Source organism: Camellia sinensis, chromosome 9, assembly GCF_055761805.1.
Source record: "Camellia sinensis isolate YWXY chromosome 9, ASM5576180v1, whole genome shotgun sequence".
NCBI lineage: Eukaryota > Viridiplantae > Streptophyta > Magnoliopsida > Ericales > Theaceae > Camellia > Camellia sinensis.
In genome coordinates, this window is record NC_138969.1 from 194,680,557 (window position 1) to 194,707,145 (window position 26,589).

Sequence of the window (26,589 nt, forward strand, 5' to 3'; positions counted from 1 at the left end):
TCTCCTCCATGACTGCTAATTTCTAATTCGGATCATCCAATGCTTCCTGTATATTCCTTAGAACAAACAAGTGTGAAATCCTAGATGTGAAAGCACTATGGTTTTAGACAGTCTTTGATAGGAGAGGTAATTTGCAATAGGATGTTTAATGCAATTTCGGACACCTTTCCTAATTGCTATAGGAACATCAAGGTCGGAAATAGAAGGAATAGGATTACCTAAAATTTCGATGCCAGAACTCGGGTGGACATTCGGGTCATTAGGATGGACATTCGGGTCATTATTCCTCAAATGAAATCGCTTCCTAGTATAAACCTGAAGCTCAGAATTTAGATCATTTTGTAGTACTTCTCCCCCTAAACAAGAATCTTCTTGACTAGGCACCATAGAACTTGGTTCTCCTAAGTGATCATTATCAGACAGATGCGGTTTTTGTGTAGGATAAATGACATTGGGGAGCGGGATAGAAATATCCCAAAAATGGTCTTCTACTCCACTTGTCTCCCCCTGAAGAGAAGTGTTGGGGAAATAGAATTTTGTTTCCACAAATGACACATCCATACTCACATGAAATTTCTTGGTTTGAGGATCGAAACACTTATACCCCTTTTTGTTTGAGGAATAACCCCAAAAAACACATTTTATAGCACGGGGGTCAAGTTTTGAACGAAATTGACTGGGAACATGAACATAGGCAGTATATCCAAAAACTTTGGCGGGTAAATCAGAAAACAACCTCGTGTCAGGAAAAAAAATTTTGAGACAATCAAAAGGTGTTTTGTATGTTAACACCTTTGTAGGCATCCTGTTTATCAAATAAGAGGCTGTTAAAATTGCTTCACCCCATAAATATTTAGGAACATGCATGTAAAACATTATAGCACGTGCTACTTCAAGTAAATGTTTATTTTTTCGTTCTGCAATGCCATTTTGTTGAGGGGTATCCCGACATGTAGATTGATGAAAAATCCCATTTTTTTCCAAAAACTCACCCAACTGCTCATTGAAATATTCTGTTCCATTATCAGAATGTAAAATACCAATTTTGGTTTGAAATTGGTTTTCAATCATATTGTAAAAATTTGTGAATAAATTTTTCACGTCAGATTTTTTATTCATCAAATAAATCCAACATAAGCGGGTATGGTCATCAATAAATGTAACAAACCATCTTTTACCAGAAAGAGTAGTGATTTTAGAAGGGGCCCAAACATCACTATGAATCAAATAAAAAGGTTTGGAAGCCTGGTAAGGTTTTGGCAAATAAGTAGAGCGATGAAATTTTGCAAAAATGCAACTTTCACAATGAAAAGAAGAACAATCAATCCCTTTAAATAATTCTGGAAATAAATGTTTCAGATAAAGAAAACTAGGATGTCCTAGCCTATAGTGCCATAGCATTATTTTTTCTCGAACAGAGATTGAACTAGTACTATTAAAGCTCTGAACTTTTTTATTACTAACAGGTACTTCATCAAAGTAGCAAAGACCTTCAAGCATCCTAGCACGCCCAATCATCATCCCCGAATTCTGGTCCTGAAATTCACAATGGGATTCAAAAAATGTAACACGACAATTAGAATCCTTAGATAGTTTACTGACAGACAGCCGATGGTAGTTTTTCACCTATTGCAGGAAAAGGATTTACTAAACTAACTGAGAAAATTAATCTGAATAGGTGAAAAACTACCATCGGCTATTCTGATTTTGTCATGACCAGAACAAGGGAAATAGGTACTAAATAAATGGGAAAAACTAGTCATGTGATCAGAGGCACCGGAATCTATGATCCACGGAGAGAAGTTTAGGCAAGAGAAGGCTTTAGGATTTCTACCTGTTTGCCAACAAAACACTAGGAGTACCGGATGAGGAGTTGGATTTTATCAGCTTTAAGAGTTGATCAATCTGCTCTTTGTTGAAGGGACCTGAACCGGCTTCATTAGCGGTAGGAAAGCCACGATTCTTCTCTCCTTGTTTGCTGCTTTTCCAGTTGACAGGTTTGCCATGGATCTTCCAGCACGTTTCGCGTGTATGGCGAGGCTTGTTGCAAAAATCACACCAGACCCGTGGCTTATCATCAAACCTGCACTGGTAATTTGCAGCCTTGTTGGCCGCAGCATCGCTAATTAAAGCAGAAATTTCAATTGATTCACCAGTACCTTTTTTCTTAAGCATGACGCTCCTTCGGCTCTCTTCCCTTCTGACTTCAGCAAATACTTCGCCAATGGATGGGAGAGGAGGTCTGCCAATAATTCTTCCTCGCACTTTATCGAACTCAATGTTGAGGCCGGCAAGAAACTTGTAAATACGGCTGTCTTCTACAGTTTTCTTGTGGTGGTTGCAGTCGTCAACCGATTTCCATTCGTATGTGTTGAAGATGTCAAGATCCTGCCACAACCTTTTCAACGAATTGAAATATTTGGTGACGGAATCATCTCCTTGACGAATCTCTCCCAACTTCAAAGTTAATTCGAAAACTTGAGATTGATTTCCTAGGTCAGAATACATCTGACTAACATTATCCCACAACTCTTGTGCAGTAGTATAGCACATGTAATTAGAGCTTATATCCTTCTCCATGGAATTGACCAACCATGTCATAACCATGGAGTTTTCAGCATCCCAACTATCGAACAGCGGATCATTAACAACAGGAGCCTTCTTGTCACCAGTGATGTAACGGATCTTTCCTTGCCCACGGATATACATCCGGACCAAGGTTTAAAAATGCGGTGTTACGTAACGGTTTCGGCCGTTACGTAACGGTTTCGGTGGTAGGCACCACGCGTTACTCCCGATTTTGCGGTGTGAATGAAATTCACAGGTGTATCGGCCGTTACGGCCGACATAGCGGTCGTAACGGTGGCGTAACGGCCGTAACGGCCCGTTACACCCGTTACAGGGCTTTTTTTCACTGATTATTTTCAAAAAAAAAACAAAACAAATACGGATGATGCATATGTTGGTTCAAACAAAAGAAAAAAACAAAAAACCAAAAGATGTGGTACCTTTATTATTCAGAGGCTCAATCACGGGTTCAAATTCTTTGCTTTACAGCACATGAACCATTTCGAGGTGAGCTGTATCAATCCACAAATTTTCAGATCTGAAATACGGATGATACGAGTGAGAAATAGAGAGAGAGAAGAGAGAAGAGGGAGGAGATAAACGTGCCTCTGTTTTGTGACTCTCCGGCTGCCCCTTTGATCTTCAACACAAAACTCTGATCTTCTCCGGCTGCCACAGGTTCATCTCTGATCTTCTTTTTTTATTTTGTTTTGTTTGCTCCTGTACCGAATTCATCTCTGATCTTCCTTTTTTTTTTTTTTTTTTTTTGTGTTTGCTCCTGGACCGAATCATCTCCTCCTCCGAAAGTGCTGCCTTTGTTTTGTTTTTTTATATTATTTTTGTTTGTGGCTTCGTGGGGAAGATATACCTTGGGAAGGGAAGGTATATAAATTATATATTATTTTTGTTTGTGGCTTCGTGGGGAAGATATACCTTGGGAAGGGAAGGTATATAAATTATATAATATAATATAACATTTGTTTTTTTTTTTTTTTTTTTTTTGTGTGGAGCTTCCTGGAAAGACACAACCGTGTCTAGTAATTTTTTTTTTATTAATTTTATTTTTACAATGATTTTCAGATTTTAAATTTTGTAAAACTTACAAAATTTATGTGATATATTTAAAGCTATGCATTTATTTTTAGTATTTTTATATAATAATTAGTGATTGATTTTTTTTAAATATATATATATCTAGAGCTATGTATTTATTTTTAGTATTTTATATATAATAATTAGTGATTGATTTTTTTTTATAATATCTAAAAATCATAACACCTATAATTAAATTAATACATTTTATATATGTCAGTTTTTATTGAATTTTTTTTTCTTGCAGGTTATTCAAAAAGATAACAAATACTCAAGTGATTGAAGCCCAAAAAACAACTATGTAAGAATTTTTTTTTTTATAATTTATTTTTTAATTTTTATATGATTACATTAGCATGTAAACTCCAAATGTATAAATAGTTGTTGCAATTTTTTTTATAATCATTTCATTTAATATTTGATTATAAATATTTTTATTTTGTTATTGTGATGTGTTGTGACAACAATATTGAAGTCACTATTTTTTTAAAAATATCTTTTCAAAAGGAAAAAAAAAATCAATACCTCAAAAAAAATTCTTTGTAATTTATTTTTTATTTTTTAATTTTTATATGATTATATTAGCATGTAAAATTGAAATGTATAAATAGTGGTTATATTTTTTATAACTATTTTATTTAGTATTTAATTTGAAAAAAATTTTAAAAAAAATTTGTTATTGTAATGTGTTGTGACAACAATTTTGATAGCACAAATTTATTTATTTTTTTAAAAAATGTCTTTCTCTAAAATAAAAAAAAAATAAAAATAAAAACAATAGCTCAATCAATGCCATGAAAAATGTCTTTATTCCTAATTACATTAGCATGTAAAATCCAAATGTATAAATAGTAGTTGAATTTTTTTTATAATCATTTCATTTAATATTTAATTATAAATATTTTTTATTTTGTTATTACAACACTGTTAAAGGCATAATTTTATTTTTTAAAAAATGTCTTTTTAAAAAAAAAATCAATACCTCAAAAAAAATTCTTTATAATTCATTTTTTAATTTTTATATGATTACATTGGCATGTAAAATCGAAATGTATAAATAGTGGTTGTATTTTTTATAACTGTTTTATTCAGTATTTAATTTGAAATATTTTTTAAAAAAAAATTGTTATTGTAATGTGTTGTGACAACAATTTTGATAGCACAAATTTATTTATTTTTTTAAAAAAATGTCTTTCTCTAAAATAAAAAAATAAAAATAAAAACAATAGCTCAATCAATGCCATGAAAAACGTCTTTATTCCTAATTACATTATCATGTAAAATCCAAATGTATAAATAGTGGTTGAATTTTTTTTAATAATCATTTCATTTAACATTTAATTATAAATATTTTTTTATTTTTTTATTGTAATGTGTTGTGATAACAAATTTTTTTTTTTAATGACAAAATTTGTTGTGACAACAAATTTTATGGCAAAATTTTCTTTTTTTAAAAATATTTTTATAATTTATTTTTAAATTTTTATATGATTACATTGGCATATAAAATCCAAATGTATAAATAGTGGTTACATTTTTTTATAATTATTTTATTTAGTATTTAATTTTAAATATTTTTTCACAATCATTTCATTTAAAAATAAATTTAAAAAATGTATTAATGATGCAGAATTCATATTCAAAAATGCCGCGACAAAAGGGTGCCAATGATGAACCCCCAAGTGATGATATTGGTTGGAAATTTGGAACTCAAGTTGAAGGCACTAGACATCATATTATTTGCAAATTTTGTGGACAGCACATTAAAGGTGGGATTACGCGTTTCAAACAACATTTAGCACATCAAACAGGACAAGTGCGTTCTTGTCCCAATGTTAGTAGAGACGTGATGCAAGAAATGATGAAACATTTACAAAATAAGAAAATGAGTAAAGTAGACAAACAAAAGAGAAAAGCTGAATTGGAAGCACATATTAGGGGAGATGATCTCTATGATGAAAATGAAGAGGGAGATTTTGTAGATCTTCGAGATGATGACTCTGACTCTGATCCAGAGATGACCAGGGCTAGACAAGCAAGTATTCGTTCACAACAACAATGGGAGGAAAGGCAACAATTTAGACGAGGTGTTGCAGGTCATGGATCACAATACGATGCAGGTGGTAGTTCTGGTGCAGGGGGTAGTGCTCAAAGAATGCCAAAAGGGTCAGGTATTGCTAATGTTTTTCGTCGATCACAATCTGTGCGTGAAACTGGTGGGAGTGGACGTAATTGGATTAAGCCCAATGCTCCTGAAGCAAGGTTGAGGGCAATGGATGTAGAACTCCAAAAAAGCAAGAGTACAAAACAGCGAAAAATCTCCACAATGAATTTACAGAAGCTAAAAGAGAGATTGGGACGGGCAGTGTCCAAGTTTATACTCTATAATCGTATTCCATTCAATGCAGTTGATTCAGAGTATACACAACCCATGCTTGATGTTGCTGCTGAAGTAGGGCCAGGAGTAAAGGGTCCTAGTGCTTATGAAGTTTCTGAAGTATATTTGGGCATGGAGCATGATGAAATGACAGAATGGATAGGATCATTCAAGGGAATTTGGGCAGAGAGAGGTGTATCCATCATGTGTGATGGTTGGAGCAGTCTAACTCGGCAACACATCATCAACTTCTTAGTGTACTGCAATAGAGGTACTATATTTCACAAATCAATTGATGCCTCTAATATTGTTAGTAGGACTGCTGAATATTATTTTGGGTTGTTAGATAAAGTTGTTGATGAAATTGGAGAACAATACGTTGTTCAAGTGGTAACTGATAATGAACCTGCACTGAAAGCTGCCGGTAAAATGTTAATGAGAAAAAGGAAACATTTATATTGGACAGCTTGTTCAGCACATTGTATCGATCTCATGCTAAAAGACATAGCCAATAAGAAAAGTGTAGCAAAGGTGATTGAAGATGGTAAAACCATCACCAATTTCATTTATAATAGTGGATGGGTGTTGGATTTAATGAGAAAATTCACTGGAGGTAGAGAATTGATTCGACCTGCCATCACTCGATTTGCTACAAATTTTATTGCCATTGAGAGTATTGTTAGATATAAACAACAATTGAGAGCTATGTTTAATAGTGATGAGTGGAAGAATTCTAGATGGGGGAAGGCAAAGACTGGGCAGCCTTACAATGTGAAAAAAATTATTTTGGGAAAGGAGTTTTGGCAGAAAGCAACAGAGCTTTGTAAAGTTCATGAGCCCCTAGTCAGAGTATTGAGGTTGGTTGATGGAGATGAGAAGCCAACAATGGGTTTCATATATGAAGCTATAGATAGAGCAAAGTTGGCAATTCAAAGAGATTGTCGCTACTACACCGACTATTGGAAAATTATTGATACTCGATGGTCTTTTCAATTGCATCAAGATTTGCATGCGGCTGGTAAGTGTTACGATTTCAATTATAAAATGTATATTTATTTACAATTATTAATTGTCTTCTTATTTTTTAAGGATATTTTTTAAATCCTCAATTCCAATATGGTGTTACGTCATCCAATGAAATGATAAGAGAAGTGATGGATGGGCTTAAAAAAGTAATTACCAGACTGGAGCCTAATATGGATGCTCAAGTGAAAGCAACAAATCAAGTACGTACTAATTATTTAAATTTTAATAGTAATAATCTACTTTTGCAAATGTTACTTGTAATGATTGTCCAAATTGTAGTTGTTGCTGTTTCGAGATAAACAGGAAACTTTTGGTACTCCTTTAGCACAAAGAGCATGGAAACAATCAAATCCAGGTTTTATTTTCAAAATTACAAATTTACAATATATAAATACTTAAATAATTTTTTATCATATTTTGACTTATGTCTAATGTAATGTAATTTTGTGCAGCTGAGTGGTGGATTATTCATGGCAGTTGTGCTCCTGAACTTCAAAAAATAGCTGTGAAAGTATTAAGTCAAACCACCACATCATCTCACTGTGAACGTAATTGGAGTACTTTTAGTCTCATCCATACGAAGACGAGAAATAGATTGAAATATAAGAAAATCCAAAGATTAGTCTTCATCACCTACAACATGAGATTAAAATTGAGACATGTTAAAAGAAGCAGCCAAGAGGAGATTGATAGGAGTTTTAATCCTATTAACTTGGATTATATATTTGAAGAAGATGATCCAATAAGTCCATGGATAGAAGAAAGGGAAAATCCTTTGCTAGATGGTGTGGATAATTCTGAATGGCTAGATTTGGTCTCAGATGATGATGGTGGTGGTGGCAACGACAGCAATGGCGATGGCGGCGATGGCAGCGATGGAAACGATGGTGGTGGCAGCCATAGATATCAACCTCGACGCACTTCTCAAAGTTCAACTCCTACTCCAACTCAAAGTGATAATAGTGGTGGTTTAACACCATCTGATGGAGGAGGTGATGATGGTGATGGTGAAGGCACTTCTCACGGTGACGGTGGTGGCGGTGGCGGCGACAATGGTGGTGATGGCGGTGATGGTACTAGTTTTGGTGCAGGAAGTGAAGATTTTATTGGAGGATTTGGATTATGTGATGTTGGGGAACATTATGATATTGGAGAACCTGTTGCACCTTTACCCCAACTACCTAGGAGGTTTCGTGGTAGTGATACACGTAGGGATGAAAGAAGAATAAGAAGTAGAGAACAACAGCTTGATTCATCTGATAGTAGTCATAGTTATCCATATCATCCTTACCCATCCTATAGCAGTGATAGCCAGAGCTATCCTTACCCACCTCAACAAAATTATCCTTGGCCCCCTCAACAACGTGGTCCTCCAGGATACGGTTTGCCAAATTATCAACAAGCCCAACAAGAGTATGTTGATCCTTTTCAGCCAAGGTATCCATTTTCTCTCCCAATGCACGAAACAGAAAGGGATGACATGATGAGCACATTTACTTATATATTTCCTACTGGATGGGGTGAAGGTAGTAGTAATCAAGCTCAACAATCTGATTCCCAAGATGCACCACGTCACTCATTTTGGTGGGGTGAAAGTAGCAGCAACAATCAAGCTCAACAATCTGAATCCCAAGATGCACCACGTCACTCATTTTGGTGGTGACATTATGTAATTTTAGTAGTAACATTATGTAAAATGTACTCTCTATTATTTGTGATTTATGCTATGATGTTATGTACTTTTTCAAGTTCTTCCATTAAGAATGTATACTTTTTTAAAACTATTTGAGTTAAAATGCACATATGCTTCCACAAGTATAATAATTAAAAATAATTTTATACATCTAAGTCCAATAAAAGAAATTTTTACCACAAGTGTAACATGGATTTATGGCATATAAAGTCATTAATTATTGAAATAAAATGTAAAAAAAATTATTTTATAGTGATTTAAAAATATGAAATATATTGGATCATACTTAAAAATTATGAAAAAATTATCTAAATTTATTTTAAAACCCAATAAATATGATTCTAAAAAAAAAATATGCGTATCAGTAAGTTTTTTGTAAATTGTGCGAAAAATAAAAAAATTCACAGTTCCGGTAACCGCAACCGTTACGCTGCGGCCTTTACACCCCGCAACCGCAACCGCGTCACCGCCACCGTTACGGCGACCGCAACCGCTTTTCAGAACCTTGATCCGGACAGATTGTGACCAGCGGAGAAAATTATCACCATTTAGGCGGATGGTGGTGATTTGGACAGAGAGTTGGACGTTTTCACCGGAATGGCAGCGGCAGGCGTTGAAGTGGTTTCGGACGTGACTTCCGACATGGCTGTGACGGTTTTAGGGCTGCTGTGTTTTTTGTTGCTCTGATACCAACTTAGAAAATATGAGGAAGAAGAACTCCGAAAATATGAGGAAGAAGGAATATATTATGAGGAAGAAGGAATATATTTCTGTTATATTCAAAACTTCTTATCTTACAAGACCAAATGACACTCCTTATATAGGAGATATTACAAACATCATTATAACCCATTATATGCCACTTACATATTATATATTACCACTATCTACCACTATCATATTATGTACATGCCACTATCTGCCACCAACACCACTATCATATTCTATACATGCCACTATCTGTCACCAACACCACTATCATATTATATACATGCCACTATCTTATTATATACATTAACACAAATTTCCAGCAATATATGAATGTGAAGTGGAAGAAATAATACCAATTAGTCAAGGACTCAAAAACGATATAGAATAAAAAAGTTCAATAAAATAAATTGATATGAAATTATAGTAGATATACTTACCAGTATCACCCCTGGAACTCGAAGAAGTCCCAAAAGACGTTCCTGCCAATTGACACAAACCAAATCAAACAATTATAGAAATAAATGAAAACCAACAACCATATAAATTAGTTCCCAACATATATAATGCTAGCATTTGAGCCCACGTGATCTGTGTGCTATTATTTTTGAAATCAAGAAGAGATTTGATGGTTGAAACAGCAAAGAGTTTCTTTTTTGAACATAGGTATTGGCTTGCTATTATATATTTGTCCCTTTTTGTGGTGAAGGAACACAAACAAAAAACCATCTCATGCACGGGTGTCTTGGGGAAAAAATTGTTAGGACACTACACTAAGTCAAGTGGTCATATATAATAATATTATAGATGTTCCTCTTTCAGTCTCATTGCCGATAATACAAAATGAAGTTCAGATGAGTTTTATACTCTTAGGGTTAGGGGCACCAGTGGTGTAGTTGAAAGATGTGGAGCTCATAAGGCTCTGATAAGTTATGGAGCAATATATGCACAAGTAGGAGGCCTCTGGCAAAGGAATGTTTGGCTGAGAAGACAAGTGGAGGAGCGCAGAAAATGTTGAGGAAGACAGTCTTGTCATTCAATATCTAATAAAAGATTGGAGGGGACTATAGAAGGTTTGGCTCACCATGTCCCTTTGGCACCGGCAGAGACACAACAGGGGTGGATCAACAATGGAAACTTACGGCAAGATTCAAAATCTACAATGTGAGTGGACTGGACAACTAGGAAGAACTTCTTGCCTAACAGTTGGAAACCTCTACTCCCAACTCAGAGAATAAAAACATATCCAACCTGCAACATACACGTTGGACTAAAGGCGCATTGGACAATGGTTGATCAATCAATCACAATCCCTAATAAATGCATCTAACTCTCATGCCTGTTGTAACCCTTAATCCGTAAGCCTTTCAAAGAAAAAACTAACAACATTAATATCAACCCCCACACACCAATTGGGAGAACAAAATCCAAAAAGCCAACAACCTCATCCCAAAACTCAACTTTTCCTTAAGACAATTACGACCAATGTCTTGAAATTGGGACGGTTGATCAAACCAAAAAAGGACCCAACTCATGGATCCCTAGTTCAATAGTCGGGTCAACTAGAATTAAACCAGAATCGATCTGTGATGTTATAATTACTTCATAAATATATTTAAACTTGTACCCAAAAAAAAAATTTTTTTTTTTTGATAAATAATAGAATTTTATTGAAAAAATATCAAGATAATGCAAAGAATACAAAAAGACCAAGAGAGGAAAACAAAACTCGCCTAACCAATTACATCATCCAAAAAATCTAAGAAAGTAAACAAATCCAGATCAACTCTACACTCCAACCAACTATACAAATTAAATAAGAACCAATTCTCCAACCACAACACCGAATGATCAATTTCTTGAAAAGTTCTATTCCTTTTCAGCCAAACCGACCACATCAAACAAAAAGGCACCAACAACCACACCCATCGTTGACGCCGCCCAACCCAACCCCCCCCCCTCCCCTCCCCTCCAACTCCACAACATCTCCACAACCCCCTTTGGCTGCACCCATATAATCCCAAAAAGAGAACAAGCCAGCCCCCAAAGTTGCGAAGTACCAAAACAATAAAGAAGTAAATGATCAACCAACTCCACATCAACGCAACATATACAACAACGGTTCGCTAGTACATGCCCTCAACGAACCAAATTATCAATTGTAAGACTTCAACCTAAGGTAACCGTCCATAAAAAGAAAACCACCTTAGAAGGAAATCTAGGCACCTAAATCCTCCTCCAAGGAAACGCACCTCCCACCTCCCCCACCAAGCTCCAATAAAAGGATTAAACAGAAAATTGACCTTTACCACCCACCACATTCCAAACCAACAATTCTTTCCCCCTACCCGCTAGGCCCAACCCATATAGAAAATCGAACAACTCCCCCAATTGACCCACTTCCCAATCCTGAACTTCATGCCGAAGCTGAATATCCCAAACCACCACCTTCCCACCCCCCAAATAAGAAGCAACCGTGGCCTCCCGATCCCTTGCAATGCCAAAAATCAAAGAGAATCACACCTCTAACACCATCTCCCCACACCATCTGTCCTTCCAAGATCTAACCTTCTTCCCAATCCCCACCCAAAAATTCACCCTCTCCCAAAACTCCCCCTCTCCCCAACCAAATTCCTTTCCACAAACCCCTCCCATGAAACCCCATCACATCCCTCGACCACCAATTCCCCTCAACCTCCCCAAACTTAGAAATCATCACCCTACGCCATAAATGATCCCGCTCGCTAGCAAACCGCCACAACCACTTCCCTAACAAAGCCCTATTAAACTACACCAAACTCCGCACCCCCAAACCACCCACCTTCTTGGGGCGACAAACCCGTCCCCAATCAACCAAGTGATATCTAAAACCTCTCCTCTACCCCCCTACAAAAAATCCCACGGAGGTTTCTCTAGACTCGCAGCCATAGAGACGGGAATAACATGCAATAACATAAAGTAGGTCGGAATACTGCTTAACACACTCTTAATCAACGTCAACCTTCCCCCTCTTGATAGATATTGCCGCGCTTCCATCCTGCCAAACGACGTTGTACCTGCTCCATCACTATATCCCACACCTCTTTCGCCTTGAAACTAGCACCCAGCAGCGGTCCCAAGTAAGTCACCGTTAAATTTGTCACCTTGCAACATAAAACCGCCGTTAACACTGGCAACCTCCAAAGCTCCCCCACCGAGATCAGCTCTGACTAGCTCAAATTAATCCGTAAACCCGAAACTGCATCAAAACAAATCAAAACACATAGTAAGAAGCCCAATTGCTCCACATCCGCATGGTAGAAAACCAAAGCATCATCCGCATACAGTAAGCGAGACACCCCAACTGTTGTCCCAGTTGGCGAACCCACACTAAAACCCTCCAGCAAACCTTCATGTACAGCCCGAGACAACAATCTACTAAAAGCCACCATAACTAGGATAAACAACAGGGGAGATAATGGATCTCCCTGCAGAAGACCCTGATAAGTCGAAAAGAAACCTACCGGCAAACCGTTCACCAAAACAGACATCCACACCGTGGATACACAGAACTTCATCCACTGACACTACTTTGCACCAAAACCCATCTGACCCATAATATATAGAGAAATTCCCAATTTACATTATCATAAGCCTTCTCAACATCCAACTTACAGATCAAACCAGGCCGTCATTCCTTGATTCGAGAGTCAACACACTCATTATCCACCAAAACCGCATCCAGAATCTGCTGCCGCCCCCCTACAAAAACATTCTAGGATTCAAACACTACGTCTCGAAACCAACACTTTTGCCAGCAACTTATACACACTCCCAAGTAAACTAATAGGCCTGAAGTCCCTCACATCCTCAGCCCCCCGTTTCTTCAAAATTAAAGCCAGGAAGGTCGCATTAAAGCTCCTCTCAATCTGTCCAGTCGTGAAAAGGCCTCAAACACTGCCACCACATCCTCCTTGACCACACTCCAACAACGCTAGAAGAAAGCCAAAGTGAGACCATCTGGACCCAGAGCCTTGTCAGCACTCATCACCTTCAAAGCCCTGAACACTTCCTCCTTTGTGAAGGCCTGCTCCAACCCCCCTCCCCCCATCCCCTGCAAAGATAACATTAAAAAAGGAACCCCATCCAACCCTGGCCTCCATGCCCCATCTTGAACCTTAAAAGCCACTACTAAACCCACAATGTCTCCTCTAATCTCTTCATCAGTAGTCAAATCTCTCCCATCCACCCGCATTCACACAATCTGGTTGACCCTTCTGTGGCCATTTGCCATCCTGTGAAAAAAACTTGGTATTTCGATCCCCATCTTTCAACTATAAACATTGAGATTTCTGTCTAAAACATCTCTCTTCCATACAAGCCAGACAAACATAGTCTTGCCTTGCTGCCTTCCTTCTAGCCACGTCCGCATCTAGAAGCCCACCAAAAACCTCCTGCTCATCCAAGGACTAAAGGATGGCCACCACTTTCACTTTCTGAACCTCCACCCAACCAAAAACCTCCTTATTCCACTTTTTCAAATCCCCTTTGAGTAATTTTAATTTCAGAGCCAACATGCAACTAGGAGTTCAACTAACCATATACTTCATCCACGAACCGTATCTAAAAAGCCCTCCGATTGCAGCCACATATTCTCGAATCGAAAAGGCATCGGCCCACTACGAAACCCTCCACTGTCAAGCATAATAGGCCAATGATGTGACACTGGACGAGGTAATCGACTTTGAACTACCTTCGAAAAATGCTCCTCCCAACCACGAGTAACCAAAAATCTATCAATCCAGTACATCTGTTGCCCATTAGTCCAAGTGAAACTCCTCCCATGAAGAGGCAAATCAACCAGATTCATCTCATCAATGAATGCACCGAACGCCCGCATTGACCCCTTCTCCCTAATACTCCCTATCTTCTCTACCAGCCATCTAATCATGTTAAAATCGCCCCCATACACCACGGCTCTAACCAACAATCTGCAGCATCCTCCAATTCGCCCAAAAAAAAACCCCTCTCTGAATTTTGGACTTGCCCATACACCCCAGAGAACACCCACCTGAAATTGTCTACCACACACCGAAATAGACGGGACACCAAAAAACCTCCTAACTCCTCACCCTCCTTCAACACCACTCTCTTATCCCAACAAAGAAGAACCCCTCCGGCCATGCCCATTGTTGGTAAGTATGTCCATTCCACAAACCAACCACCCCCAAACCTCTCTTACCACATCTCCACCCAGCACCTCCATTTTCGTTTCCTGCAAGCACACCACATCTACTCTCGCACTTCGAAGCACTGATCTGGCTGCTAGGCGCTTGTCCCTATCATTCAAGCCACGCACATTCCACGATAACACTTTTAACTTCATTTCAATAACACAGGACCTCCTCGCTCTCTACTTGGGCCCCGCCCAAGCGTCTCCCCTCCATGATCATTATTAACAGAACATATTTATTTAAATTATTTTTATATTTTAAGAAACATATATATTTGAAGGGCGAGCCTGGCGCAGCGGTAAAGCTGCCCCATTGTGACCTTAAGGTCATGGGTTTGACATCAACACTTCTCCAGACCCCGCATATGCAGGAGCTTTGTGCACTAGGTACGCCCCTAAAAAACATATATATTTATTTTTGATTTGTTTAAAAATAAAAGCAAGTGATGAGAAGAAAATAAAGTGATTATCTCCATTTGAACAAATTTTTACAAAAATAACACGCCCGGTCATCTTCGGTTTCTTGAACCCGTTACCAGTTTAAACAGTTGGTCGATTCAACAAAAATAAGCCAACTTTTTGTTCAAAACAGGTTTGGTGGTTCATCAAAACCGAAACTTAGTCCGGTCCAATTTTAAAACATTGATTAGGACTGCAAGCCCTTAAAAAAACTCAATTATCTAAATTCCTAAATCTAATGGACAAAGAAAGCGCTCCAAAAACAATCTCACAATAAAAAGCAATTCTTTCATCCTATATAACCAAAATACACCCAAAAGCGCTACACTAGGGCAAACCTACCCACTTTCATTTATCAGTTCTATCACGTAAACAATAAACATTAGACTAAAACATCTTATTATCAAAGTTCCATAATTGGCATAAATATCTTATACCCAAAAAGATGCATTTTTGTTAAGCATAATCCAATCAAAGTTTCACTTAAAATTTAAAGAAGAAAAAAAAAAACACGTAAATGTGTTAGAAGATGGCTTAGTAGGACGAAAAAATGTTGTAGTTACTATATATGCTTGCTAGAATCTGTCCAATTATTCACTAATATGGAATATTAGCATGAAGTAATTATCATTTAATTTGTGTAAATTAGGAATATATATAAATATGTAATATAATATATTCCAAAATAATATAAGACCAAGATCTAAACCACTAGTAGTTGTATAAGGGCTAGAACAAAGCAGAAATTGTGAGCAATCTAAATTTGATACCCAAAAAGGAAAATATAGGAATAAACCCATATACAGAGGTAAAGAGAACCTGCAATAACACATAATGCCTATCAAAATAAAGAAAAATGTTTGAGACCCCCAAAAAGCTCCCACAATTTGATCCACAATGTTGTGATATGATAGGTGTTAAACTTTTAATTTGTTACACGCCCAATGATATAGGGCCTAAGTCCCTTGCCACATTAATGTGGATGACTTTATAAGTCTAAAAGTGTGGGTCTCTAGCATTTCTTACAAACAAAACAAAAGTACTAGCTGTTAAAATCCACCTACTCTCCACCTACTTCACCCACTTAAACCTACTCCACTAAACCTAACCCACTACACCACTACCACCTCACCTACTCCACTAAACCTAACCCACTACACCACTACCACCTCCACTTCACCTACTCCTTACCTACTACACACTCACCCTCTTCTATATATAGGAATCATGAATCATTGTAATAGATATAACATTAGATCAATCAATAATACAATTCTCTATTTCTCTTTATACATTCAATTTCAACATGGTATCAGAGCAGGTTTAGAACCTAATATTTTCGCTTCACCGGCGGGCGGCAACCTCACCTTAGCCGTCCGCCGGACCTCAACAAATTCCGCTAAAGTTTTCTACACGCCCTCACTCCGCCGCCGTATTTCACCGCCGCTCATCTTCCTCCGGCCAAATTCCTCTCAAACTCCATGTCTTTGCCACTGCTAGGCAGTCGGTCTATGCTTACAGGAGTAAATGATGTCAACACCTCTGTATCAGAAGGAACTTGTGATACTGTCCATACACAAGTAGATTATGACACCACTCCGGAAGACTTAGGCCTAGTTTGGGAAGATTGAAAAAAGATAAAAAGTCAAAAAGTCACTATCCTATTTAAGTCACATCATCTTATTTAAGTCACATCACCTCTCTAATACATCACTTCAAACCCAACCCAAATCCAACCCATATTTCATAAAAAGTCAAAAAGTGCACTTATTTAGTCTTCCCAAACTAGGCCTTAGTTGCTCAGGTGATGGTTCCTGTAAGATCCCCAGCCGTGGCACTTATTGTCACTAATGCCTTGATGTTGCGTATGCCTTTTGAAGCTCTGGCAGAAACATGTGAGGCATCATCTGCTTTCGACATGCCCTTACTGCTATTTGTAGCCCTTGTAGGGGCCACAGTTGGAGGACTGCTTGCAAGACACATGAGAGGAGAATTGGAACGGCTGAATGAGCAGTTGCGCCAGATCAATGCAGCACTAAGAAGGCAAGCAAAGATCGAGTCTTATGCCCCCACTCTGAGTTATGCTTCTGTTAGTGGTAGAATACAAGAAAATGAAGTAATTGTTGATCCAAGGAAGCATGAATTGATTTCCCATTTGAAATCTGGAAAGAATTTTCTGAGGATTCAAGATCCAGAGAAGGCATTTGTGGAGTTTAACACTGCTGTGTTGTTTTTGAGAAGAGTCAGAAAACTTGCAACGAAATTCCTCTCTCTCACTTTACTTTTTCAAACCCACAGCTCCTTTTTCTTTCACCACATGCCTTTCTTTTCTTTTCTTTATTTTCCACTTTCAAACCCACAATCCTTTTTTTAATCAACCCACTCAACTTTCTTTTATTTTAATATATATCTATATATATATATGTTTATTATAACATATTGCACAGATTCACAAACCCATTTTCTTTTCTTCTTTTCTTTCTTTATTTATTTCTTTCTTTTCATTCCTTTATTACATCTATACCCATATCCATCATCACACTCTTTCTTTATTTATTTCTTTTAATCACCTTTTGCACCTCCCTCACCGACTCCCTCACCACAAAATAGAATTTTTATTTATTTATCTTATCTTTTTTTTTTTCGTGTTCCATTTTTCACAATAAAAAAAAAAACAAAAAAAAACAAAAATATAGCTTTGCACACCAAACCATATTTTATTCATCTCAGGGATCAACCCCGATCACAATTTTACACAAAAAAAAAAAAAAAAAAAACCAAAACACAAACACAAACACCCAAAGATTTGTTTTCTTTTCTGCCAACGGCCACCCACCGACCTCACTTCTTCGCCTATTCCGCCGGTCTTTTCTTCTTGCCTCCGTCCTGGGCGGTCCTTGACGGTGTTGCCTCCGTGTTTCCCACTCCACTGGGCACGATCAGTCCTCCCTGCTCCTCCACTACAGCATATGGTGGCCCTCCAAATCGGAACATCACGGTGGCCTTCCGCTTCAGCTCCTTGTTTTCTGTCTTTAGCACACTTATCTCTGCTCGCGCATCCTTATACATGCGTTGGAGCAGAGCCAGCTGGGAGTTTAACTGTTGCACTTCATTTGTCCTGCTCTGCAGCCGGTGCGACAAGTTTGTGACCGCCGTCATGGTTTCCACACATGACTTCAGAGTATACTGATTGGCCTCAATATCAGTTTGCACCGCCATTTTTTGCTCCACCGACCGCATCGGAAAGTTCAAAGGAGCAAACCCAGAAGTGTTTGGTTGGGGTTCACTGGCCACCACACCAGTTATTTCTCTTGTGCACTCGTTCAGTTCTGGAAAGAGCGTAAGCAGACCACGGGAAGAGGAGGCCATGTTCTGGGTAGCTGGACGGGAAGAAGAGGCCATGTTATGGTTGCTGAGTGTTTCAGAGATGGGTTGGTTACAGAGTGTTTACAGAGTGTTACCAGTGTATCTCTCTCAGCCCACGAAGAGTTTTTTCAGAGGTTTCAGACTGGTTTGATTTCCACATGTTCTCTCCGCCTCCGCCTTCATTTATATAGCGCATGACGAAGAGGCCGACACGCGCACTGTCGATCACGTGCATCGCCGCGTGTCTGGCGCGCCTTTTGATGGCACGTCTTTTTATGGATTGGGCACGCCTTTTGATGGCACGCCTTTTTATGGATTGGGCACGCCTTTTGATGGCACGCCTTTTGAAAGATTGGGCACACCTTTTGAGGGTGCGACTTTTTAAGGGTCCGACAAGACTCTGTAAACTGTCCCGACATTGATTCCGGTTAGTTTCTACAAGGGTCCGACAAGACTCTGTAAACTGTCCCGACATTGATTCCGGTTAGTTTCTACAAGGGTCCAGCAAGCCTCCGTAAACTGTCACAACAACTGTCACAACAGTGTCTGTTACAACGGTCCTACATGACCCCGTAAACTGTCTTCTACATCGGTCCGACATGACCCCATAAACTGTCTTCTACATCGGTCTGACACGACCACACAGTGTCTGCTACAACGGTCCGACATGACCCCATAAACTGTCTTCTACATCGGTCTGACACCGCCATCCAGTGTCCTCTACACCGTTATGACACCACCATACAGTGTCCTCTACATGGTTATGACACCCCCATACAGTGTCCTCTACAACGTTATGACACCACCATCCAGTGTCTTCACCAATGGTCTGACACGACCATACAGTGTCTCTTATCCTCTTTTATTTTTATGTATTTTCTTGTTTTGTTACTCTCTCCAAACTCAAGTTGGTTAGTTCCTATCCCCCTTGAGTTTGCGGGGGCTGTTAAAATCCACCTACTCTCCACCTACTTCACCCACTTAAACCTACTCCACTAAACCTAACCCACTACACCACTACCACCTCACCTACTCCACTAAACCTAACCCACTACACCACTACCACCTCCACTTCACCTACTCCTTACCTACTACACACTCACCCTCTTCTATATATAGGAATCATGAATCATTGTAATAGATATAACATTAGATCAATCAATAATACAATTCTCTATTTCTCTTTATACATTCAACTTCAACACTAGCACACCAAACCAAACGAAACGTAACAATAGAAGCACGGGAACTTAAAATTACTAACCTCCTCTACGACCTCCTCCGCGACTAGGACAAGCGGGCATGGTTTCAAATTCCTGTGAATTGAGTAGTTCAATTAATTTCTAATATATATTAGAAAGAGAAAAGTAAATTTGTGGTTGAGTTTGATACCGCTGGCAACTTTCTAATTTTTTTGGCCAACAAAATTAAGGATAAAATTATTTGACACGACATGATAACATGACTTGAACCGTACACAAAGTTAGCAAGTTAAGGCTGACCATTTCCCAACATGAACACATCTATGACACAACCTAATAACGCAAATATTAAACAAGTGGGGTTAGTACCAAATCTACATAACACGAAGTTGACAAGAATAACCGTACAATGAAAAATTAGTTACACATTTTAATATTATTTCTACTAAAAATGATCATTACATTTTTTAATCTCTTATGTAAAAGAATAAATAAATAAACCCACCTTCATTTCTTTGATCCAAGAGCCTAACCATACTAACCCAAACCTAAGTGAAAAGCAAGAGCTTCTACCATATGAAGTAAGTACACATAATGCCAAGACCCTAAAGTAAGGATGTCACTCACTCAACTAGAAAGGTAGCAAGTGTCCACCTCAATCATAGTCCAATAAACCTATTACTAGCGGTGTTCTATCACTTGTTTACATGTTCAATGTTATATTAAAAAATCGCATTGATAAATTGACACTAATATGTATGCTACAAAAGGCATGTGGGCTCTTATGCATCTTGGTTTTTCATCAATATCATTTGGACCTTGGCCTTTGAGGTTGTGATTTTATGGGAACATGATTCAAAATGTACTGATGAGAAAAAATGGAAAATGAGACCTTAACACCATTATCACTTTTTCAGTTTACAAAGACCATGAGTAAATCACCTTACATAAATCTACAGTCAAGAAAATTAATTCTGAATGACAAATACACTGAACCACAATACAAATTCACAATAGAATAGAATTGAATTGAAATGCAGTTTGTTTCAAATTTCAACTCAACCCCTTTTTTCCTAAACCACCTAGAGAAGCATTTTATATGAAACCGTATGGCGCAATTGAATTAACATGTATTCTTCAAACCATAGTTGTCAATCCATACCGCACCGGCCGGTACATACCATACAGGAAAAAACAGAATACAAATAGACCAATACCATTTCAGTTAGTTTCTCAGGGAGTACTGGCCAATTCTGCAGATACCAGACAATACTGGCCAAATTGAACGGCACGCAAGCAAAAGCGAATTTCTAAATTTTTTGTTTTATTATATATATAATACCTATATATATTAATATCAAATATGTGATATGATACACGTTGTTACTCGAAAAAAAAAATACAATACAGCTTTAGATGGTCAAATTATATGCTTAAATTATTTACTAATAGACAATATTTTTAATATATACATAATATTATTTTGATAAATCCAAAAACATACTGATACCAGTACCAGTACCAATCGAGAAAACGATATTTGCCTGGTACGAGATTAACAACTTTGCTTCAAACAACCATCAAACCAACGATTAGCAGCAAAGCTTTATAACCCATTACTTTAATTATCAATGCATCAGCGAAAACAGCATCAACATGAATCAAAAGTAGGAGATAGAAGCAATTAGAATTAAACTACAGAAAAAGAGAGCCCCAAATCGAAGATGGAAATTCAAACGAGATATAGGGACTGATTGTTACAGCTTTGGGGTGATTATAGCTTATTTTAAGCTGAAAATTTTCTACTTATAACTTATTAGGTAAGAATAGATTAAATAAGCTGAAAATAAAAAATAAATAAATAAATAAATAAAACTGATTATTTGGAAGTTGAGAGCAGGATTTCCAACGTTTTTCTTTTCAAAAAAAAAAAAAGCTAGGGAAGCTGAAGCTGTTGGCTTTAATTTTAACCAAACAGTCTTTTGTAGCTTTTAAAAAGCCAGAACCAGTAATCTGCTCAAAATAAGCTGGAGCAAGCTTCTGTTTTTATATTATCAATTTTAGCTTAAAAATGCTACACCAAACAAACAGGGCCATACCCAACTGCTGAAAGAAAATCAGACAAATCTAATAGATCTACCACAAAAATCAGGCAAATCAACAATAAACATGATCAGTGCGTGCAGATTTGAAGGAAATCAACGGCATCTCCTCACTCTGTGTTTGGTATGAAGAGAGAGGGAGAGAGAGAGAGGGAGAGAGAGGTGATCAAGCTTTACCGTCCAGAGATCAAGAGAAATTGGCGACGCCTAAATGTTTTGCGGTTGCCCTAGTTGTTCTTGTTTTCTCCAGTTTGTGGGCTTCGACGGCTCCGGGGTCGATTTGATAAAGACGAAGCTGTTTGAGATTAAGAGAGAGAGAGGGGTTTGAGGCAGAGTCTGCGTTTGAGAGGAGGACGATTTCAGAGGCAGAGTCCGCGTTTGAGACGAAGCTTTTTTGGGTGAATATGAGACGAAGCTGTTTTTTGGTCTATTCAAAACTTTCAAACAGATTGGGCTCTAAATCAAGAGTCCTAAACAGATTGGGAGCTCTAATTGGTGTGCAGGTTGTGACGAGATGCTTTGGCTTTATTTATTTATTTTTATTTTTCTCTTTCATTAGTGTTTTCTAAAACTGTCAAATCAGAGGAGTGTATTATTTTTATTGTTTAAATATCTATCTAAAGTTTATTATCTGTTTAATTTTTTTCTTATCTGTTGAAATACTAAGCAAACCAAATCCTATCTGTTGAACTAGACAACAAACCCAACCCATATTTGTTGCAATACCAAACCAAAACAAACCCTATCAGTTTAATTTTTGTTCGTCTGTTCAAATCTTCCTTTTTATCGCTCTCTCTCTCTATCTATTTATTGCAATCTGTTTCATGATAATGTTATTGAAAAAACGTATGGTTTATTGAAAAAACCGTATGGTTCAATCTTATAATAAAATAAATTCTAAATTTTTAATATTAATACTTTTAATTTTTAAATATATTTTTCAAGGAATTTGTAAAATAAGATTATTTGTTTAGTTTCGAATTTCAAAAAAAATTATATTCTAAGAATTTAAGAAAAATATTGAAGAATAACTCTCTCTTCCTTCCTCTTCCGCTTCTTTGATTGATACCATCAAAAGGTAATCAACATAAATCTTATCATTTCAAAAGTTCCCTATCTCCGATCTGAAAATATTAGGGTTTTTATTCGATAATTTTGCTATTTTTTTATTTATTGGATTTTCATTGACTTTTGTTTAAATTTTTCTGGGTATATCTCTAATGTGCATTGATGTGAATTATGATAAAAGTTTTTTTTTTTTTATCAATCGGTGTGAATTAATTTTTATGTTTATCTTACTGAGGAAGTAATCTGTGTTTTTTAATTTTCTTGTTCGTCATATGTGCAAGATAAGATAATCGAGTTTTGTGCACCCTGTTTTTCACGATGAATTTTATAATTATCCATATGTATGTACAATGATGTCTTTGTATTTGAAGAACAAACAATAATTTGGCAAGTTTTGCACAACTCTTCTGAAGCTGAAAGTTGATAAGCTGGAGCTAAAATCACACATTTCCTAGTTTCAAGATAATCAAATTTTCATTCAACTTATTTAAGTTATAGGACAAATTACGTTAATAGTCCTATAGTTTGTGACTCGTGTCACTTTAATTACTGACTTTTCAATTGTGACACATTTGACCTTGAATTTTGAATATTGTTTCAAATAAGAACAATTGAACATACCATTGCTTAATTTCAATGGCAAAATTATCAATTTGATAAAATATAAACTAATTTGACAAAAATAAATGTCAAAAAAATATTTTAAAATTTTTAAAAATTATTTCTACCTACCAAAGATAAAATTGATAAAAATTAATAAAAATTACATGATTAATTTTTAAAAAATAATTTTACATGATCATCATCCAAATACATAATAAAAATTAATTTGGTAAAAAAAAATAAATGTCTAAAAGATTTATCAATTTTGTATAATTTTATCTTTAGTAGGTAGAAATAATTTTTAAAAATTCAAAAATAATTTTTTGACATTTATTTTTGGCAAATTAATTTACATTTTATCAAATTGACAAATTTGCCCATGAAAAATCCAATAGTATCTTCAATTGTCCTTATTTGAAACAAGATTCAAAATTCAGAATCAAATGTGTCACAATTGAAAAGTCAATGACCAAAGTAATACAAACCCCAAACTATAGAGACCGTTAGTGTAATTCATCCGAAGTTATATTTGCTTCATAATATATAACTAAACTGCACCAACCAAACACTCTGGTGCAAATTCACACACAAAAAAAGAAAAAAAAAAGAAAAGAAGCTATAAGCTAGCTGCTTCAAACAGGTTGAATATAGCTTTTGCTGCATCTCCTTGAGCCATGTATAGAAGCTTTCCTGAAAATTAGAATACTCTATTTTTGTTATATATATATTTTTAATAAATTATACTTTGTTATATTTGTGCAATTTTCTATACAAATTGCAATCTCCAGTGGGATTATAGTGTTCGTTATAAAATATACTATACAATTAAGTAGTGTTTGGTTCATTGGAATGGATTGGAATGGAATGATTATTCAATCAAAATGTTTATTCTCATGTTTGGTTAGATTAAAAAAATAATAAAAAATACATTACAAATGGAATCATCATTCCATAGTGGAGTCTAAAGAATGATCATTCTATTCTATTCCATATGATTCCGGTGAACCAAATAGAGCATTAGATTACGTTATTTTATAAAGATCAAATACCACACCATCGGCAGTGAAAATGGGTGGACGAGCAAGAAATAATCTTCTCGTATAATCCTGCTAATCAAGTCCGCGCTCCTCCAAATGTCGTCGCTTTACTCCCTGAAAACACAAACGTGAGCTAGCCGGCGGGTGTGTGCCGGATACCTCTCCGATGCCTAAGTCAGCAAAATAGACAAATAGACAAAAGCTCTGTGTATTCGAGAATCAAAGTTGTGTTACCTCTCCATAGGTGATGATATGAGCTTTTATAGGTTCTGTGTGGCACAATTCTAGTAGGACTCTTACTTCTCTATGTAGAGTCCTCCTAGGAATTACATTCCTGAAAGATAATGCTTATCCTTCAACACCCCCTTCACTGCTTAAACCAAGTGAGATGGTTTTACCATGGTTGGATGTCAATACAACCGAGATAACATAGCCATGCTAAAACCGCAGACTAGACCGAGCTCCCACTAGCTCGGTTCTTCCTTTCACTGCGTGTACCTCGGTTTGACATATTCCAACTGGGTTGTCCGAGACCGCACTAACCACAACGAGCTTGGACCGAGCTAACCAATAGCAAGGTTCTGAGGAAAGCTTAACATACTTCAGCTCAATACGATATGACTAAGCTAACTGTTACCGCTCTGAGTGTGGTGACCGAGCTAACGGCAGAGCTCTTTTGGACCGAACTAACCCTTGCTAGGTCACTCCCATACTTGGACCGAGCTAACACCTAGACTACGATCCAGTTACTGAGCCCTTCTTACTATGGCCCATAAAACAGCCCATTACCCAGCTCGGCCCAATTTACTCATAAATTACCCTCTCAATTGCCCCTTAATTTCATCTGCGCAGCATGATAGGGATTTCCTGTTACCAGCCGAGCTCAAACTTTAGCCTTCCAACCGAGCTAAATTTACACCAGGCTACTTTAACATGTCCGGTCAAAACGTCTCTTTGGTTGCTATACTGAACCACTTCCCATTCTATGGCCACGTGGCAAACTGTCATTGGCTCAGCGTAACTGTCACGCCGTCTTCGTACTTCGTGTATTTTGAAAAATCTCGCCTTTTTGTCCTTCCCTCTACACAAAACACCCCTTCGTTTTGAATCATTCATTCCACTATTCATCTCCTTCTCTCTCTCTTCGAACCTCCATTTTTCCCAAACATAGTACCTACAAAGAGCTTTCTCTTGTGGCTTTGATCTTCATCAGCTCGTCTTCAAACTTGTAAGTAGCCCAATCTTATTTCCTTTTTGTTGATTTTACATCTGTTTTGTAATACACAACACACGTATTCGTACGTTTTTCAAAACACACGCCACTTTCACTTTCAGTTTTATGGGAAAACCTTGTGATAGAACCACTGCATTCATGAATAGTGTGAAAAAACACTGTATTTGATCCAAAATCACATCCCAACCGAACTAGGATATTGTTTGCATTAGGTGCAAGCCTAGCCACATCTAACAACCGAACTAAAACCCACGCCATACTTGTAGTTTCCATAGGTTAGGTACCTTTAGCTTCATTTAACTGAGCAATCGGACCGTACTAGGTTTGCGTAATACCGTACTTAGAAAGCCTTAACTTCCGACCGAGCTACAACTTGGGGCTAAACCAGCTTCCTTAGTACAAGCTGTACTAAGGATGCTGCCCCAAAGGCTCAACCGGGTTAAAAAGCCCATTGCTCAAACCGAGCTAAAAACTGATAGCATCTTGTGTAGCCGAGCTAGGACTTCATTTATCTTGCCCTTGTTTTTTGTAGCACGGTCCAACGATCTGTGCTTAACACCTCTTTTTTCACTTTGCAGACTTAGGCTACCAGGCACTCCCTTGAACGCTTGACCGAGCTACTAAGCGTCATTTCAGGACCGAGCTAATTCTCCGCTTATTTATTCATAACTTAAAACCTCATGGGTAAATATAGATATTTGGTAAACACCCCAGGCGCTATGGCCGAGTTCCGAAGGGACTACCATATCCCTGATAATGTCCACCTCACCCTAGCTGAACTGGATACCATACCCTGGAGAAACCTTGGCTTTGTTCCCTTTACACTTCTTTCCATAGTAGAA

General features: G+C 37.2%; 2 protein-coding genes across 17 annotated transcripts in view; one reads left to right on the forward strand and one right to left on the reverse strand.

Annotated features, from left to right (window-relative positions):
* Nucleotides 1-22,304, reverse strand: part of LOC114270342 (uncharacterized) — a 77,279-nt gene extending 54,975 nt beyond the window's left edge. For 9 of the 16 annotated variants that reach the window (XR_014340841.1, XR_014340840.1, XR_014340837.1 and 6 more), the window contains exons 1-3: nt 21,983-22,273; nt 19,766-19,817; nt 9,905-9,946 (exon numbers count right to left, since the gene is read on the reverse strand). Coding sequence is in view for 9 of the 16 variants with exons in the window: in XM_082888324.1 (XP_082744450.1) it covers nt 9,905-9,946; nt 19,766-19,805 (82 nt within the window). In the remaining 7 variants the exon portion in view is untranslated. Of the gene's footprint in view, nt 1-9,904; nt 9,947-19,765; nt 19,818-21,982 lie in introns of all 16 variants that reach the window. The other 7 variants (XR_014340838.1, XR_014340839.1, XM_082888327.1 and 4 more) reach the window with 2 other exon arrangements.
* Nucleotides 5,019-8,811, forward strand: LOC145798932 (uncharacterized). The gene is made up of 4 exons (XM_082888320.1): nt 5,019-7,055; nt 7,127-7,263; nt 7,343-7,418; nt 7,516-8,811. Exons 1-4 carry the CDS (start codon nt 5,282-5,284, stop codon nt 8,724-8,726), a joined length of 3,198 nt encoding a protein of 1,065 aa, XP_082744446.1. The 5' UTR covers nt 5,019-5,281; the 3' UTR covers nt 8,727-8,811.
* Nucleotides 22,305-26,589: the final 4,285 nt, after the last annotated feature.